The 17,014-nt window shown below is 42.1% G+C and overlaps 1 protein-coding gene across 1 annotated transcript in view; it reads left to right on the top strand.

The window, feature by feature from the left end:
• cntnap2b (contactin associated protein 2b) overlaps nt 1-17,014 on the top strand; it is a 197,734-nt gene that overhangs the window by 96,091 nt on the left and 84,629 nt on the right. The window contains exons 10-12 of the mRNA XM_034182355.1: nt 607-769; nt 870-976; nt 10,423-10,542. Coding sequence (XP_034038246.1) covers nt 607-769; nt 870-976; nt 10,423-10,542 — 390 coding nt within the window. The remainder of the gene's footprint in view (nt 1-606; nt 770-869; nt 977-10,422; nt 10,543-17,014) is intronic.

The following is a 17,014-nucleotide window of genomic DNA, read 5'->3' as shown; positions in this document are numbered from 1 at the left end:
ACTTGCCACGAGACTGGGTTGCAAATCCTCTCATATTAACACTGTGAGTCCAGTATTTGGGAAAAGGAGGGGCGGGCTGGGGTTGGAGCAGGTTTAGTGTCCTGTTTTTTTCTTGTTCTGTTGGACCATTGTTTAATTATAAAGTGTAAATTGTAAAAATGAAATAAAAGGACCTTGACCACATCTGTCACAGTGTAGGAAAATGTAGATGGTGTGACATGTTAGACAGCCTTCCTTCAGTCCCTCTGCTGTTCTCCTGAACTGGCTCCTCTGCTCATTCCATCACTGACCGTGTAACGTTGGCTTCTTTTTGCTTTCTGACTACAGCTGTGAGGGTTTTAAAGACTAGGAGTGAAAGGACCAACATACTGGCAGAGAAGACTTAAATCTTGTTTTTCACTTGACAGATTGAGTTTTTGTTGACAACACATCACCTAAACTGAAGGAACAACAACTTCCTTTCAGCCTGGGAGCCTGGAACAAAAAGACACAGCAAGCAGAATTTCATTAGACCTCAGGCCGTCACAGTCATAGAGTTTGTGTCAGTGCAGAGTAGACAGTGTTTTGTCAGTGTCTTCTTAATGACATATTTTCCATTGTGAACAGGTTACTTCCCGCCAACGAGCACAAGGCCGCTACAGCGCTCCTTCCAGGGCTGTATGCAGCGAATCCACATAGACGATCATCCAGCTGATCTCAGGGCTTTGGAGCAGGGTCAGATCGGATCCTTTGAAAATGTCAGCCTGGACATGTGTGCCATCATCGACAGGTAACCAACCACAGAGTAACTCAGGCGGGTAACACTGAGGGTGCTGTGACGGTGTTTGTTCATGGATTGCACATTAATGTGTTTTGTGTGTGTGTGTAAGGTGCGTTCCTAACCCCTGTGAGCACAACGGCCATTGCTCTCAGACATGGGATTCATTCAGCTGTAACTGCAGTGACACTGGATACACTGGAGCAACCTGCCACACCTGTGAGGGTACACACACACACACATACACACACAACTTCCTTCACAAACGACCGTTTCTGTTTGTTCAGTGCACAATGATGATGTTTCTATCACAGAATATTTTCCATGAATAGAAATGATGCTGCTGTTTATTCTCTTTCGACCCTTAAGTCACATAGAAACAAATAATTCATTGTTCATGAACATATTTTGTCATTTTCTGTCCTTCCTTTTCCACTTATCCATTGATGGATCACCGGTGAAACCTTTCAGGTCTTGATTTTTCTAAAACAGCCATTTAAAAGCTTAAGAATGCCAGGTCCCACTTCAAAACTGAAGAATTATCAAGGACCCACCCAATCCTTTAATCACAACATTTATCAACTTGGGTAGTGTCTATAAAATAGGTATCTGACATTTTTCAAGGGTGGTAATAAATTGGGCAAAGTTTCTATAATGAGTTGGAATGGTGTGTGATTCTAGAATGTTTTTAGAAACTTAGATGTTAGACCGCAACAGTTTTTAGAAGAACAATTCAACCATTTTATTTACTGTTAATTATGTAATTTTTTGTTAATTTACTGTCTTATTGGATTTCTGAATTGTTTAGGTTCTTTTTATCATATACACACTATTATTATTGTTATTATTATTATTATTATTATTGTTGTTGTTTTATTTTATTTCTATTTTGGCACTTGATTTTTAAATGGCCCACAATGGAAATAAGTGTTTTCATTTTCTTGTGTCATCCATGTATTTTTAACATATTTACAATTATATTATGTACTTACATTGAACTTACTAAATAAAATCACACACTCAATGCTTTATATATATAGTGAGGCAAATAAGTATTTGAACACCCTGCGATTTTGCAAGTTCTCCCACTTAGAAATCATGGAGGGTCTGAAATTTTCATCTTAGGTGCATGTCCACTGTGAGAGACATAATCTAAAAAAAAATCCGGAAATCACAATGTATGTGTTATATGGCTGGGGGGGCCTGGCTGCCTTTTTGTTTCTGTCCTTTGTTTCTCCTTCCAGGTGGCTTGCATTTGGGACTGAGTGGCTGTGTTGCTGAGGTTATCAGGACCTCACCCTGATCACCTGCGGCTCGTCAGGACTCACAGCTGAGGTGCATCTATATGGATTGGAACATGGTGGCATTTAAGACTGGAGTATACAGTGTGTATTTGCCAGAGACTCGACCTTGTGACCAGACGGGTGAGATCGTCGTCTCGGGAGCCATTTCATCATCAGTGGATGCAGAGAACGTCCAGGTTTGATGCACGGTCTGTGAAAGAGGAGGGGGTGAGGTCTCACGCTCGTCAGCACACTTCCTGAGGTACGTTAGATTTTGTGACTAACATTTATACAGTCAGTAAATGTGGTGTCCCTCACACCTTTTTATATTGAGCTGTATGTTAGTCATGTATCGGCTTCCACTGCAGTGGAGTTTTGTGAACTGGATGTTCCATGCCTGCAGGTTGGGAAGTTGATTAGTAATCAAGCCAGGAAGTGTTTGCTGTTTGTACACCTTTAAGTGTTCTCTCTGTGTGTAGAGTGTGGACTCACATAATGGTTCCTTCTTTCACAGACTCGGTTTGTTGCGGCCACCTGGGGGGTGTCGGCGGGGTCCTTGGGTCCGAACAGCTTCTGGCTCCGGACCGTTAGCGCTGCTGGGAGCGCACCACGCCAGACCGCACTTTGTTCTTTATGTATCACTGTTATGTATTAAATTCAGTTAGCCTTTGTACCGTGCTCTGCTTATTTCATACTGGGTCTTTCAAACGCTGGTCGGTTCTCCGAGCTGCGTCCAACACATAACAGTATGATTTTTTAAAATAATTTATTTGTATGTTACTGCTGCAAATAAGTATTTGAACACCTGTGAAAATCAATGTTAATATTTGGTACAGTATCCTTTATTTGCAATGACACAGGTCAAATATTTCCTGTAGTTCTTGACCAAGTTTTCACACACTGCAGCAGGGATTTTGGTCCACTCCTCCATACAGATCTTCTATAGATCTTTCAGGTTTGGAGTTTCAGCTCCCTCCAAAGATTTTCTATTAAGTACAGGTCTGGAGACTGGCCAGGCCACTACAGGACCTTGAAATGCTTCTTACGGAGCCCCTCCTTAGTTGCCCTGGCTGTGTGTTTGGGGTCATTGTCATGCTGGAAGACCCAGCCATGACCCATCTTCAATGCTCTTACTGAGGGAAGGAGGTTGTTTGCCAAAATCTCGCAATACATGACCCCATCCATCCTCTCTTCAATACGGTGCCGTTGTCCTGTCCCGTTTGCAGAAGAGCACCCCCAGAGTATGATTTTTCTGCCCTCATGCTTCACGGTTGGGATGGTTTTCTTGGGGTTGTTCTCATCCTCTAAACATGGTAAGTGGAGTTGATTCCAAAAAGCTCTATTCTGGTCTCATCTGACCACATGACCTTCTCCCATGCTTCCTCTGGATCATCCAGATGGTCACTGGTGAACTTCAAACGGGCCTGGACATGTGCTAGCTTGAGCGGGGGGACCTTGCTGCACTGTAGGATTTTAAACCATGACAGCATCATGTGTTACTAATCTTTGTGACTGTGGTCCCAGCTCTCTTCAGGTCATTGACCAGGTCCTCCTGTGTAGTTCTGAGCTTTCTCAGAATCATCCTTACCCCACAAAGTGAGATCTTGCATGGAATCCCAGACCGAGGGAGATTGACAGTCATCTTGTGTTTCTTCCACTTTCTAATAAATAATCATAACAGTTGTTGTCTTCTACCAAGCTGCTTGCCTGTTGTCCTGTAGTCCATCCCAGCCTTGTGCAGGTCTACAGTTTTGTCCTTGGTGTCCTTAGACAGCTCTTTGGTCTTGCCTATGGTGGACAGGTTGGAGTGTGATTGATTGTGTGTGAACAGGTGTCTTTTATACATGTAACAAGCTCAAACAGGTGCAATTAATACAGGTAAAGAGTGCAGAATAAGAGGGCTTCTTAAAGAAAAATGAACAGGTCTGTGTGAGTCAGAATTCTTGCTGATTGGCAGGTTTTCAAATACTTATTTGCAGCAGTAACATACAAATAAATTATAAAAAAAATCATACATTGTGATTTCTGGATTTTTTTTTTCAGATCATGTCTCTCTCAGTGGACATGCACGTAAGATGAAAATTTCAGACCCCTCCATGATTTCTAAGTGGGAGAACTTGCAAAAACGCAGGGTGTTCAAATACTTATTTTCCTCACTGTATACTAGCCGAGTTATCCGAACTACGCACGGGTAGTAGAGAAGAATGTTAGTCATGTCATTGTATATTTCATGTCACTTTAGTTAACGTGTAGTAAGTTGTCATCATTAATTTTCATAGAGCAATTTGTGACATTTATGAGACTCAAGTGAATGATGATAAAAAGGTGACAGCTTGTCATATCACTGCAATGCTCTGGCATGCCGTACACAGCAGGTACATTTTAATGGAAAAAATGTGCTCTTTAACTCACACACAATGCACATTGGCCCGCTTGGATTGTAATTAAAGTGCATCCTAGCCAGTCGCTACTATGTAGTAAGTACAGCGTGATGCTTGCTACCTGACCTGAGTTGCACATAAACTGCGAAAACAAGGGTTCCAGTGAGCAGGTTGTGATTAAAGTGCCCATATGGATGCGCGCTTTAACTCGCACGCGGTGTGCGTTGGTCCGTACAAATTGTAATTAAAGTGCACCTTAGCCAGCTGCTACTACGTAGTATGTAACGTGTGATACTTGCTACCTGACCTGAGTGTTGGGGAAAGTGTAGTGACACGGACCCACAATAGGGGGCGCAAATGAACGGTCAATAGATGAGCCAAAAGGTAACAATTTAATGTTGTGAATGTGCACAACGACTATACAGACAATCTCAGAATATGATAGCAGTCATTACACAAATGTGACGTGTGGGCAGGCTCGAGGATAGAAGACGTCTGTCCTGAGAAGAGCCGGAACCACACGATTTCCGCCGCCATCGAACCTGGTGAATACTGGAGCCGCCAAGTCCCGAATTCCCAGGTGATCACCGTCCCCGACTGTCGGATCTGGTACTGCTGGTGAGGAGCACAAACAGTGAGATGTGGGTGTGTGCACACCCAGTAACAAAAACAGTCAGAAGGTGGAAAGTCACCTCCACCTCTAATCACACACTCGTGCAGCTCCTGTTAAACCACTTATCTGGTTTGGGTGTGAAGCGAAGCCGTCGCTGTTCACACCAAACGCCAATCCAGCAGATAAGGCACACCACAGGAAAACGGCTGCAAAAGAGTTCAGTCAGCAGAGAAATTACCTTCACAGGTAGATGATATCTCGGCAATGAGGTGGAGATGACGTCCGGGTTTTATGGAGTAGTATGATGAAGCGTAGATGGGTGACAGCTGTCATGAGATAATGAGTGACATCTGTCACCCCCGGCTGTGTCCGTGGTGGCAGCGCCCTCTTGTGCCTGAAGCCCGCACTTCAGGCAGGGCGCCCTCTGGTGGTGGGCCAGCAGTACCTCCTCTTCTGGCGGCCCACACAACACTGAGTACCACATGAACTGCGAAAATCAGGGCTGCAGTAAGCAGGTCGTGATCTAATATGTAAGGATGACCGTGTGTGTTGATGCACGTACGCTTTCAACCTAAGGGCCCCAGTGATCTCCCCCTTGGTGTCCCCAGTCACCATAGCAAGTTTGGTGTCGATTGCTTAATTACTGTGGCTGTGCATAGCCAGCACACACACACACACGGTCAGCCTTATATATTAGATGACTTACTGATGGATTGGTATGTGAGTCCAGAATGTCCATTGTTCAGTGTTGTTAGCTAATACGAGGTCTGTTAGAAAAGTATCGGACCTTTTTATTTTTTTCAAAAACCATATGGATTTGAATCACGTGTGATTGCATCAGCCAAGCTTGAACCTTCGTGCGCATGCGTGAGTTTTTTCACGCCTGTCGGTTGCGTCATTCGCCTGTGAGCAGGCTTTGTGTGAGCAGTGGTCCACCCTCTCATCGTTTTTTTATTGCGAATAAATGTCTGAACGATTTGGAGCTTTGCTGCATCAATTTTTTTCCAGAAACTGAGAGACCTCCAGGTGGACACCGTTCGGAAAATTAATATGGCTTTCAGGGATGATTTTGTGGGAATTACACAGATTAAGGAGTGTTACTGCCAGTTTAAGGACGGCCCACAGCGTCTGAGAGGGCGCTGCGCTCCGAGCGCCGATCGACAGGCTGACACCCCCCTGAAACAATCAATCAATCAATTTTTTTTTTATATAGCGCCAAATCACAACAAACAGTTGCCCCAAGGCGCGTTATATTGTAAGGCAAGGCCATACAATAATTATGTAAAACCCCAATGGTCAAAACGACCCCCTGTGAGCAAGCACTTGGCTACAGTGGGAAGGAAAAACTCCCTTTTAACAGGAAGAAACCTCCAGCAGAACCAGGCTCAGGGAGGGGCAGTCTTCTGCTGGGACTGGTTGGGGCTGAGGGAGAGAACCAGGAAAAAGACATGCTGTGGAGGGGAGCAGAGATGGATCACTAATGATTAAATGCAGAGTGGTGCATACAGAGCAAAACGAGAAAGAAACAGTGCATCATGGGAACCCCCCAGCAGTCTACGTCTATAGCAGCATAACTAAGGGATGGTTCAGGGTCACCTGATCCAGCCCTAACTATAAGCTTTAGCAAAAAGGAAAGTTTTAAGCCTAATCTTAAAAGTAGAGAGGGTGTCTGTCTCCCTGATCTGAATTGGGAGCTGGTTCCACAGGAGAGGAGCCTGAAAGCTGAAGGCTCTGCCTCCCATTCTACTCTTACAAACCCTAGGAACTACAAGTAAGCCTGCAGTCTGAGAGCGAAGCGCTCTATTGGGGTGATATGGTACCACGAGGTCCCTAAGATAAGATGGGACCTGATTATTCAAAACCTTATAAGTAAGAAGAAGAATTTTAAATTCTATTCTAGAATTAACAGGAAGCCAATGAAGAGAGGCCAATATGGGTGAGATATGCTCTCTCCTTCTAGTCCCCGTCAGTACTCTAGCTGCAGCATTTTGAATTAACTGAAGGCTTTTTAGGGAACTTTTAGGACAACCTGATAATAATGAATTACAATAGTCCAGGCTAGAGGAAATAAATGCATGAATTAGTTTTTCAGCATCACTCTGAGACAAGACCTTTCTGATTTTAGAGATATTGCGTAAATGCAAAAAAGCAGTCCTACATATTTGTTTAATATGCGCTTTGAATAACATATCCTGATCAAAAATGACTCCAAGATTTCTCACAGTATTACTAGAGGTCAGGGTAATGCCATCCACAGTAAGGATCTGGTTAGACACCATGTTTCTAAGATTTGTGGGGCCAAGTACAATAACTTCAGTTTTATCTGAGTTTAAAAGCAGGAAATTAGAGGTCATCCATGTCTTTATGTCTGTAAGACAATCCTGCAGTTTAGCTAATTGGTGTGTGTCCTCTGGCTTCATGGATAGATAAAGCTGGGTATCATCTGCGTAACAATGAAAATTTAAGCAATACCGTCTAATAATACTGCCTAAGGGAAGCATGTATAAAGTGAATAAAATTGGTCCTAGCACAGAACCTTGTGGAACTCCATAATTAACTTTAGTCTGTGAAGAAGATTCCCCATTTACATGAACAAATTGTAATCTATTAGACAAATATGATTCAAACCACCGCAGCGCAGTGCCTTTAATACCTATGGCATGCTCTAATCTCTGTAATAAAATTTATGGTCAACAGTATCAAAAGCAGCACTGAGGTCTAACAGAACAAGCACAGAGATGAGTCCACTGTCCGAGGCCATAAGAAGATCATTTGTAACCTTCACTAATGCTGTTTCTGTACTATGATGAATTCTAAAACCTGACTGAAACTCTTCAAATAGACCATTCCTCTGCAGATTGTTATATGGCTGGGGGGGCCTGGCTGCCGGTTTGTTTCTGTCTTTTGGTTTTCCTCCCAGGTGGCGTGCGTTTGGGACTGAGTGGCTGTGTTGCTGAGGCTGTCAGGACCTCACCCTGATCACCTGCGACTCATCAGGACTCACAGCTGTGGTGCATCTGGATGGATTGGAACATGTTGGCATTTAAGACTGGAGTGCACAGTGTGTATTTGCCAGAGACTCGACCTTGTGACCAGACGGGTGAGATCGTCGTCTTGGGAGCCATCTCATCAGCAGCGGATGCTGAGAACGTCCAGGTTTGATGCACAGTCTGTGAAAGAGGAGGGGGTGAGGTCTCACGCTCGTCAGCACACTTCCTGAGGTACGTTAGATTTTGTGACTAACAGTTATACAGTCAGTAAATGTGGTGTCCCTCACACCTTATTGTATTGAGCTGTTTGTTAGTCATGTATCAGCTTCCACTGCGGTGGAGTTTTGTGAACTGGATGTTCCATGCCTGCAGGTTGGGAAGCTGATCAGTAATCAAGCCAGGAAGTGTTTGCTGTTTGTACACCTTTAAGTGTTCTGTGTGTAGAGTGTGGACTCACATAATGGTTCCTTCTTTCACAGACTCGGTTGTTGCGGCCACCTGGGGGGTGTCGGCGGGGTCCTTGTGTCCGAAACAGCTTCTGGCTCCGGACCGTTAGCGCTGCTGGGAGCGCACCACGCCAGACCGCACCTTTTTGTTATTATCACTGTTATGTATTAAATTCAGTTAGCCTTTGTACCGTGCTCTGCTTATTTCATACTGGGTCCTTCAAACGCTGGTCGGTTCTCCGAGCTGCGTCCGACACATAACACAGATGATCAGTTAGCTGTTTTACAACTACCCTTTCAAGAATTTTTGAGAGAAAAGGAAGGTTGGAGATTGGCCTATAATTAGCTAAGATAGCTGGGTCAAGTGATGGCTTTTTAAGTAATGGTTTAATTACTGCCACCTTAAAAGCCTGTGGTACATAGCCAACTAACAAAGATAGATTGATCATATTTAAGTTCGAAGCATTAAATAATGGTAGGGCTTCCTTGAGCAGCCTGGTAGGAATGGGGTCTAATAAACATGTTGATGGTTTGGATGAAGTAACTAATGAAAATAACTCAGACAGAACAATCGGAGAGAAAGAGTCTAACCAAATACCGGCATCACTGAAAGCAGCCAAAGATAACGATACGTCTTTGGGATGGTTATGAGTAATTTTTTCTCTAATAGTTAAAATTTTGTTAGCAAAGAAAGTCATGAGATCATTACTAGTTAAAGTTAATGGAATACTCAGCTCAATAGAGCTCTGACTCTTTGTCAGCCTGGCTACAGTGCTGAAAAGAAACCTGGGGTTGTTCTTATTTTCTTCAATTAGTGATGAGTAGAAAGATGGCCTAGCTTTACGGAGGGCTTTTTTATAGAGCAACAGACTCTTTTTCCAGGCTAAGTGAAGATCTTCTAAATTAGTGAGACGCCATTTCCTCTCCAACTTACGGGTTATCTGCTTTAAGCTACGAGTTTGTGAGTTATACCACGGAGTCAGGCACTTCTGATTTAAAGCTCTCTTTTTTAGAGGAGCTACAGCATCCAAAGTTGTCTTCAATGAGGATGTAAAACTATTGACGAGATACTCTATCTCACTTACAGAGTTTAGGTAGCTACTCTGCACTGTGTTGGTATATGGCATTAGAGAACATAAAGAAGGAATCATATCCTTAAACCTAGTTACAGCGCTTTCTGAAAGACTTCTAGTGTAATGAAACTTATTCCCCACTGCTGGGTAGTCCATCAGAGTAAATGTAAATGTTATTAAGAAATGATCAGACAGAAGGGAGTTTTCAGGGAATACTGTTAAGTCTTCTATTTCCATACCATAAGTCAGAACAAGATCTAAGATATGATTAAAGTGGTGGGTGGACTCATTTACTTTTTGAGCAAACCAATAGAGTCTAATAATAGATTAAATGCAGTGTTGAGGCTGTCATTCTCAGCATCTGTGTGGATGTTAAAATCGCCCACTATAATTATCTTATCTGAGCTAAGCACTAAGTCAGACAAAAGGTCTGAAAATTCACAGAGAAACTCACAGTAACGACCAGGTGGACGATAGATAATAACAAATAAAACTGGTTTTTGGGAGGTGGGTGCAGTCAATTTAGAATCACCAGTTCAAGGGACAGATCCCAGCTCACAAAGGTGGCACAGCTTTACCTCCAACTGTAGGGCCAAGGGATCAAATCCCAGTTACTCCTTTTGTTTTATTAAGGCAAAATTTGTCCGTCTGGTGTATGAAAGGTATGGCAGAGCTAATGCTCCAGTTACTGAAAAACATTCAAGCATTTTTTTTTTGTATTTATATCATCATTGATCTTTAAAAGGATCTTGACACTCAAATGACCTTCATTCAGTCTGTGCATTTAAAAATTGTTTTATGCATGCACACACACGCACACAAGAGAGACACTCCTGCAGCAGTTTTGCATCTATTGATTTATGGTTTTGTCTGTTCTAGCCATGTATCAGCAGTCTTGTGAGGAGTACAAACACCTAAAGAAAAGTTCAGGGAGCTACTGGATTGACCCAGATGGAAGTGGCTCTGTCGCCCCCTTCAGAGTGACCTGTGACATGACAGGTGAGTGTCAAGATCAATGAGAACAATGTGGCTTTAATGTTGGGTTCTTCCTCCACAGGATTCTTGTGTTCTTGTGTCTAATAGAACACTAATAACAGTGTGGACATTTTGCTTTTAAACAGGTATACAAATCAGCTGTGCCTAATTCGAGCACAGTTACTGTACCTTGATTAAATGCCTGGCCTTGAATAGGGGCCTGCCTCATTTAAAACTGATAAAAATAAACGCCTGGCTTAAATAAGCACTGGGCGTTATGTGCATTAAAAAGATTACATTTGGTTGGGTCACTCTTTTTTCTAAGTCTGCTGCGGAGTGGTACATTAAAATAGTAAGTCCCTTCGGCTGCTCCCTTGTTTGCACTTGGGGTCGCCACAGCAAATCCAAGGTGGATCTGCATGTTGAATTGGCACAGGTTTTACACCGGATGCCCTTCCTGACGCAACTCCACATTACATGGAGAAATGTGGCAGGGGTGGGATTTGAACCCGGAACCTTCTGAACTGAAACCAAGCGCATTAACCACTTGGCCACCACCCCTGAAGCATAAATTAGGCTTTAGGAGTGGTACATTAAAATCCTAAAGCCTAATTTATGCTTCAACAACTCCATAACTCTGTGGCCACTCAGTGACATCAACGTGGGCATGACTCTTTCAAAGTTCTCCGTCACGTTGGTGGGCATTGTAATACAATTTACCTAATCCAATAGTAGAGGGCGTGACGTGGAGAACAAGGCTGGACAGTCTTTCTGCCTGCACCGTCACTGTTCCTGGTATATACACGGCCTGTTTTTCCTGGTCATTACTTTTTTCCCTTTTTCTGAACAAATTTGACCCTCAATGATTCCATTTCTTTATACAGTCATCAACCTCCAAACCATTGATACATGCAATTTCCCTTCATGAATTCTTGGTCATTTGAGCATCCTTGTAGTTTTTCCACTCCGTGTTGTTAAGTTGATCATATTTGTGGACTTTTCTGCCAGACTTTTCTGTTTGATCTATGATCGAAATGTATTCGGCCTGCACACTGCAAGAACTTTTAAAATACAACCCCTGGCAATAATTATGGAATCACCGGCCTCGGAGGATGTTCATTCAGTTGTTTAATTTTGTAGAAAAAAAGCAGATCACAGACATGACACAAAACTAAAGTCATTTCAAATGGCAACTTTCTGGCTTTAAGAAACACTATAAGAAATCAGGGAAAAAAATTGTGGCAGTCAGTAACGGTTACTTTTTTAGACCAAGCAGAGGGAAAAAAATATGGACTCACTCAATTCTGAGGAAAAAATTATGGAATCACCCTGTAAATTTTCATCCCCAAAACTAACACCTGCATCAAATCAGATCTGCTCATTAGTCTGCATCTAAAAGGAGTGATCACACCTTGGAGAGCTGTTGCACCAAGTGGACTGACATGAATCATGGCTCCAACACGAGAGATGTCAATTGAAACAAAGGAGAGGATTATCAAACTCTTAAAAGAGGGTAAATCATTACGCAATGTTGCAAAAGATGTTGGTTGTTCACAGTCAGCTGTGTCTAAACTCTGGACCAAATACAAACAACATGGGAAGGTTGTTAAAGGCAAACATACTGGTAGACCAAGGAAGACATCAAAGCGTCAAGACAGAAAACTTAAAGCAATATGTCTCAAAAACCGAAAATGCACAACAAAACCAATGAGGAATGAATGGGAGGAAACTGGAGTCAACGTCTGTGACCGAACTGTAAGAAACCGCCTAAAGGAAATGGGATTTACATACAGAAAAGCTAAACGAAAGGCATCATTAACACCTAAACAGAAAAAAACAAGGTTACAATGGGCTAAGGAAAAGCAATCGTGGACTGTGGATGAGTGGATGAAAGTCATAATCAGTGATGAATCTCGAATCTCCGTTGGGCAAGGTGATGATGCTGGAACTTTTGTTTGGTGCCGTTCCAATGAGATTTATAAAGATGACTGCCTGAAGAGAACATTCATTGATGATATGGGGCTGCATGTCAGGTAAAGGCACTGGGGAGATGGCTGTCATTACATCATCAATAAATGCACAAGTTTACGTTGATATTTTGGACACTTTTCTTATCCCATCAATTGAAAGGATGTTTGGGGATGATGAAATCATTTTTCAAGATGATAATGCATCTTGCCATATAGCAAAAACTGTGAAAACATTCCTTGCAAAAAGACACATAGAGTCAATGTCATGGCCTGCAAATAGTCCGGATCTTAATCCAATTGAAAATCTTTGGTGGAAGTTGAAGAAAATGGTCCATAACAAAGCTCCAACCTGCAAAGCTGATCTGGCAACAGCAATCAGAGAAAGTTGGAGCCAGATTGATGAAGAGTACTGTTTGTCACTCATTAAGTCCATGCCTCAGAGACTGCAAGCTGTTATAAAAGCCAGAGGTGGTGCAACAAAATACTAGTGATGTGTTGGAGCGTTCTTTTGTTTTCATGATTCCATAATTTTTCCTCAGAATTGAGTGATTCCATATTTTTTTCCCTCTGCTTGGTCTAAAAAAGTAACCGTTACTGACTGCCACAATTTTTTTCCTGATTTCTTATAGTGTTTCTTAAAGCCAGAAAGTTGCCATTTGAAATGACTTTAGTTTTGTGTCATGTCTGTGATCTGCTTTTTTTCTACAAAATTAAACAACTGAATGAACATCCTCCGAGGCCGGTGATTCCATAATTTTTGCCAGGGGTTGTATGATGGGAGGGGAAGGAGTGAAACCAGAAAAGTGACCAAGCACAGCCATAGTTTTGATGTGTAGTTTAAATTTTGGGAGGTGCACGACAGGCTATGGAGATTAATCAATCAATGAATCAATCAATTTTTTTATATAGCGCCAAACCACAACAAACAGTTGCCCCAAGGCGCCCCATATTGTAAGGCAAGGCCATACAACAATCATGCAAAACCCCAACGGTCAAAACGGCCCCCTGTGAGCAAGCACTTGGCTACAGTGGGAAGGAAAAACTCCCTTTTAACAGGAAGAAACCTCCAGCAGAACCAGGCTCAGGGAGGGGCAGTCTTCTGCTGGGACTGGTTGGGGCTGAGGGAGAGAACCAGGAAAAAAGACATGCTGTGGAGGGGAGCAGAGATGGATCACTAATGATTAAATGCAGAGTGGTGCATACAGAGCAAAAAGAGAAAGAACAGTGCATCATGGGAACCCCCAGCAGTCTACGTCTATAGCAGCATAACTAAGGGATGGTTCAGGGTCACCTGATCCAGCCCTAACTATAAGCTTTAGCAAAAAGGAAAGTTTTAAGCCTAATCTTAAAAGTAGAGAGGGTGTCTGTCTCCCTGATCTGAATTGGGAGCTGGTTCCACAGGAGAGGAGCCTGAAAGCTGAAGGCTCTGCCTCCCATTCTACTCTTACAAACCCTAGGAACTACAAGTAAGCCTGCAGTCTGAGAGCGAAGCGCTCTATTGGGGTGATATGGTACTACGAGGTCCCTAAGATAGATGGGACCTGATTATTCAAAACCTTATAAGTAAGAAGAAGAATTTTAAATTCTATTCTAGAATTAACAGGAAGCCAATGAAGAGAGGCCAATATGGGTGAGATATGCTCTCTCCTTCTAGTCCCCGTCAGTACTCTAGCTGCAGCATTTTGAATTAACTGAAGGCTTTTTAGGGAACTTTTAGGACAACCTGATAATAATGAATTACAATAGTCCAGCCTAGAGGAAATAAATGCATGAATTAGTTTTTCAGCATCACTCTGAGACAAGACCTTTCTGATTTTAGAGATATTGCGTAAATGCAAAAAAGCAGTCCTACATATTTGTTTAATATGCGCTTTGAATGACATATCCTGATCAAAAATGACTCCAAGATTTCTCACAGTATTACTAGAGGTCAGGGTAATGCCATCCAGAGTAAGGATCTGGTTAGACACCATGTTTCTAAGATTTGTGGGGCCAAGTACAATAACTTCAGTTTTATCTGAGTTTAAAAGCAGGAAATTAGAGGTCATCCATGTCTTTATGTCTGTAAGACAATCCTGCAGTTTAGCTAATTGGTGTGTGTCCTCTGGCTTCATGGATAGATAAAGCTGGGTATCATCTGCGTAACAATGAAAATTTAAGCAATACCGTCTAATAATACTGCCTAAGGGAAGCATGTATAAAGTGAATAAAATTGGTCCTAGCACAGAACCTTGTGGAACTCCATAATTAACTTTAGTCTGTGAAGAAGATTCCCCATTTACATGAACAAATTGTAATCTATTAGACAAATATGATTCAAACCACCGCAGCGCAGTGCCTTTAATACCTATGGCATGCTCTAATCTCTGTAATAAAATTTTATGGTCAACAGTATCAAAAGCAGCACTGAGGTCCAACAGAACAAGCACAGAGATGAGTCCACTGTCCGAGGCCATAAGAAGATAATTTGTAACCTTCACTAATGCTGTTTCTGTACTATGATGAATTCTAAAACCTGACTGAAACTCTTCAAATAGACCATTCCTCTGCAGATGATCAGTTAGCTGTTTTACAACTACCCTTTTAAGAATTTTTGAGAGAAAAGGAAGGTTGGAGATTGGCCTATAATTAGCTAAGATAGCTGGGTCAAGTGATGGCTTTTTAAGTAATGGTTTAATTACTGCCACCTTAAAAGCCTGTGGTACATAGCCAACTAACAAAGATAGATTGATCATATTTAAGATCAAAGCATTAAATAATGGTAGGGCTTCCTTGAGCAGCCTGGTAGGAATGGGGTCTAATAAACATGTTGATGGTTTGGATGAAGTAACTAATGAAAATAACTCAGACAGAACAATCGGAGAGAAAGAGTCTAACCAAATACCGGCATCACTGAAAGCAGCCAAAGATAACGATACGTCTTTGGGATGGTTATGAGTAATTTTTTCTCTAATAGTTAAAATTTTGTTAGCAAAGAAAGTCTAGTTAAAGTTAATGGAATACTCAGCTCAATAGAGCTCTGACTCTTTGTCAGCCTGGCTACAGTGCTGAAAAGAAACCTGGGGTTGTTCTTATTTTCTTCAATTAGTGATGAGTAGAAAGATGTCCTAGCTTTATGGAGGGCTTTTTTATAGAGCAACAGACTCTTTTTCCAGGCTAAGTGAAGATCTTCTAAATTAGTGAGACGCCATTTCCTCTCCAACTTACGGGTTATCTGCTTTAAGCTGCGAGTTTGTGAGTTATACCATGGAGTCAGGCACTTCTGATTTAAAGCTCTCTTTTTCAGAGGAGCTACAGCATCCAAAGTTGTCTTCAATGAGGATGTAAAACTACTGACGAGATACTCTATCTCCCTTACAGAGTTTAGGTAGCTACTCTGCACTGTGTTGGTATATGGCATTAGAGAACATAAAGAAGGAAACATATCCTTAAACCTAGTTACAGCGCTTTCTGAAAGACTTCTAGTGTAATGAAACTTATTCCCCACTGCTGGGTAGTCCATCAGAGTAAATGTAAATGTTATTAAGAAATGATCAGACAGAAGGGAGTTTTCAGGGAATACTGTTAAGTCTTCAATTTCCATACCATAAGTCAGAACAAGATCTAAGATATGATTAAAGTGGTGGGTGGACTCATTTACTTTTTGAGCAAAGCCAATAGAGTCTAATAATAGATTAAATGCAGTGTTGAGGCTCCTCTGAGAGGAGCTCGGTGAGGGTATGCACTGACACAGAGGGCTCTGATCTAAAGTGGTTCTCTTTGGTTCATCACACCCAGGGATTTGTGTGAAATTTAACAGCATACTGTATTACAGTGCAGGCAGCAAGCAGCATTTTGTTAATGACTGCCAGCTTTGAATAAAGGCCTGCCTCTTTTAGATGCCGGGCCTTAAAAAAATAAACACCCGAGCATTTAATTAAGGAAATACGGTAACTCAAAGTATGCTGATTAAATGCTGTTTTACACCAATGAGGTGGAGGTGGTTTTTTGAGTCTAGAGGAGATCAGGATATTAATGGAGATCACACTGAGAACACTGTATGAAAGGTCTCCTGTTTTTGATTGACACAAGTTCTCATAGTAACTCTTTAAGGAGTCTTAACCCTCTGGAGTTGAATGATGTGCCCTCGCGTCAAAAGTCACATGACCTAATTAAGCGGATGTAGCACATAATCTGCTCCACTTTGAGTGTCTGTTTGAAAGCATGTTGAACATGGAGACGTCAACCTCCAAACCACTTTTTCAATTTTGTTAATAGGCCAAGTATAACTTGAATTATGATTAATACGTAAGTTTTTGGGGGGATGTTATTCTGATATTCGCTGCGCGTTTTGCAGACAGCCTCAGCAGAAACGATTGATTTCCTCTTTCAGCTGGAGGAGCGACAGGGCTGGAATGAAACAGGACTCCCTCTCCCTGCAGCAGGAGAAAGGGGTGTTACCATTGGTGGAAAACTCAGAAGCTAACCAATCACAATTCCCAACTTCACATGGGTTTGATGACAACACACAGACCGGTTTGTTTGCA

Source organism: Thalassophryne amazonica, chromosome 12, assembly GCF_902500255.1.
Source record: "Thalassophryne amazonica chromosome 12, fThaAma1.1, whole genome shotgun sequence".
Taxonomy (NCBI): domain Eukaryota; kingdom Metazoa; phylum Chordata; class Actinopteri; order Batrachoidiformes; family Batrachoididae; genus Thalassophryne; species Thalassophryne amazonica.
The sequence above is the reverse complement of the archived record's forward strand: the minus strand, read 5'-3'. Positions and strand labels throughout refer to the sequence as shown.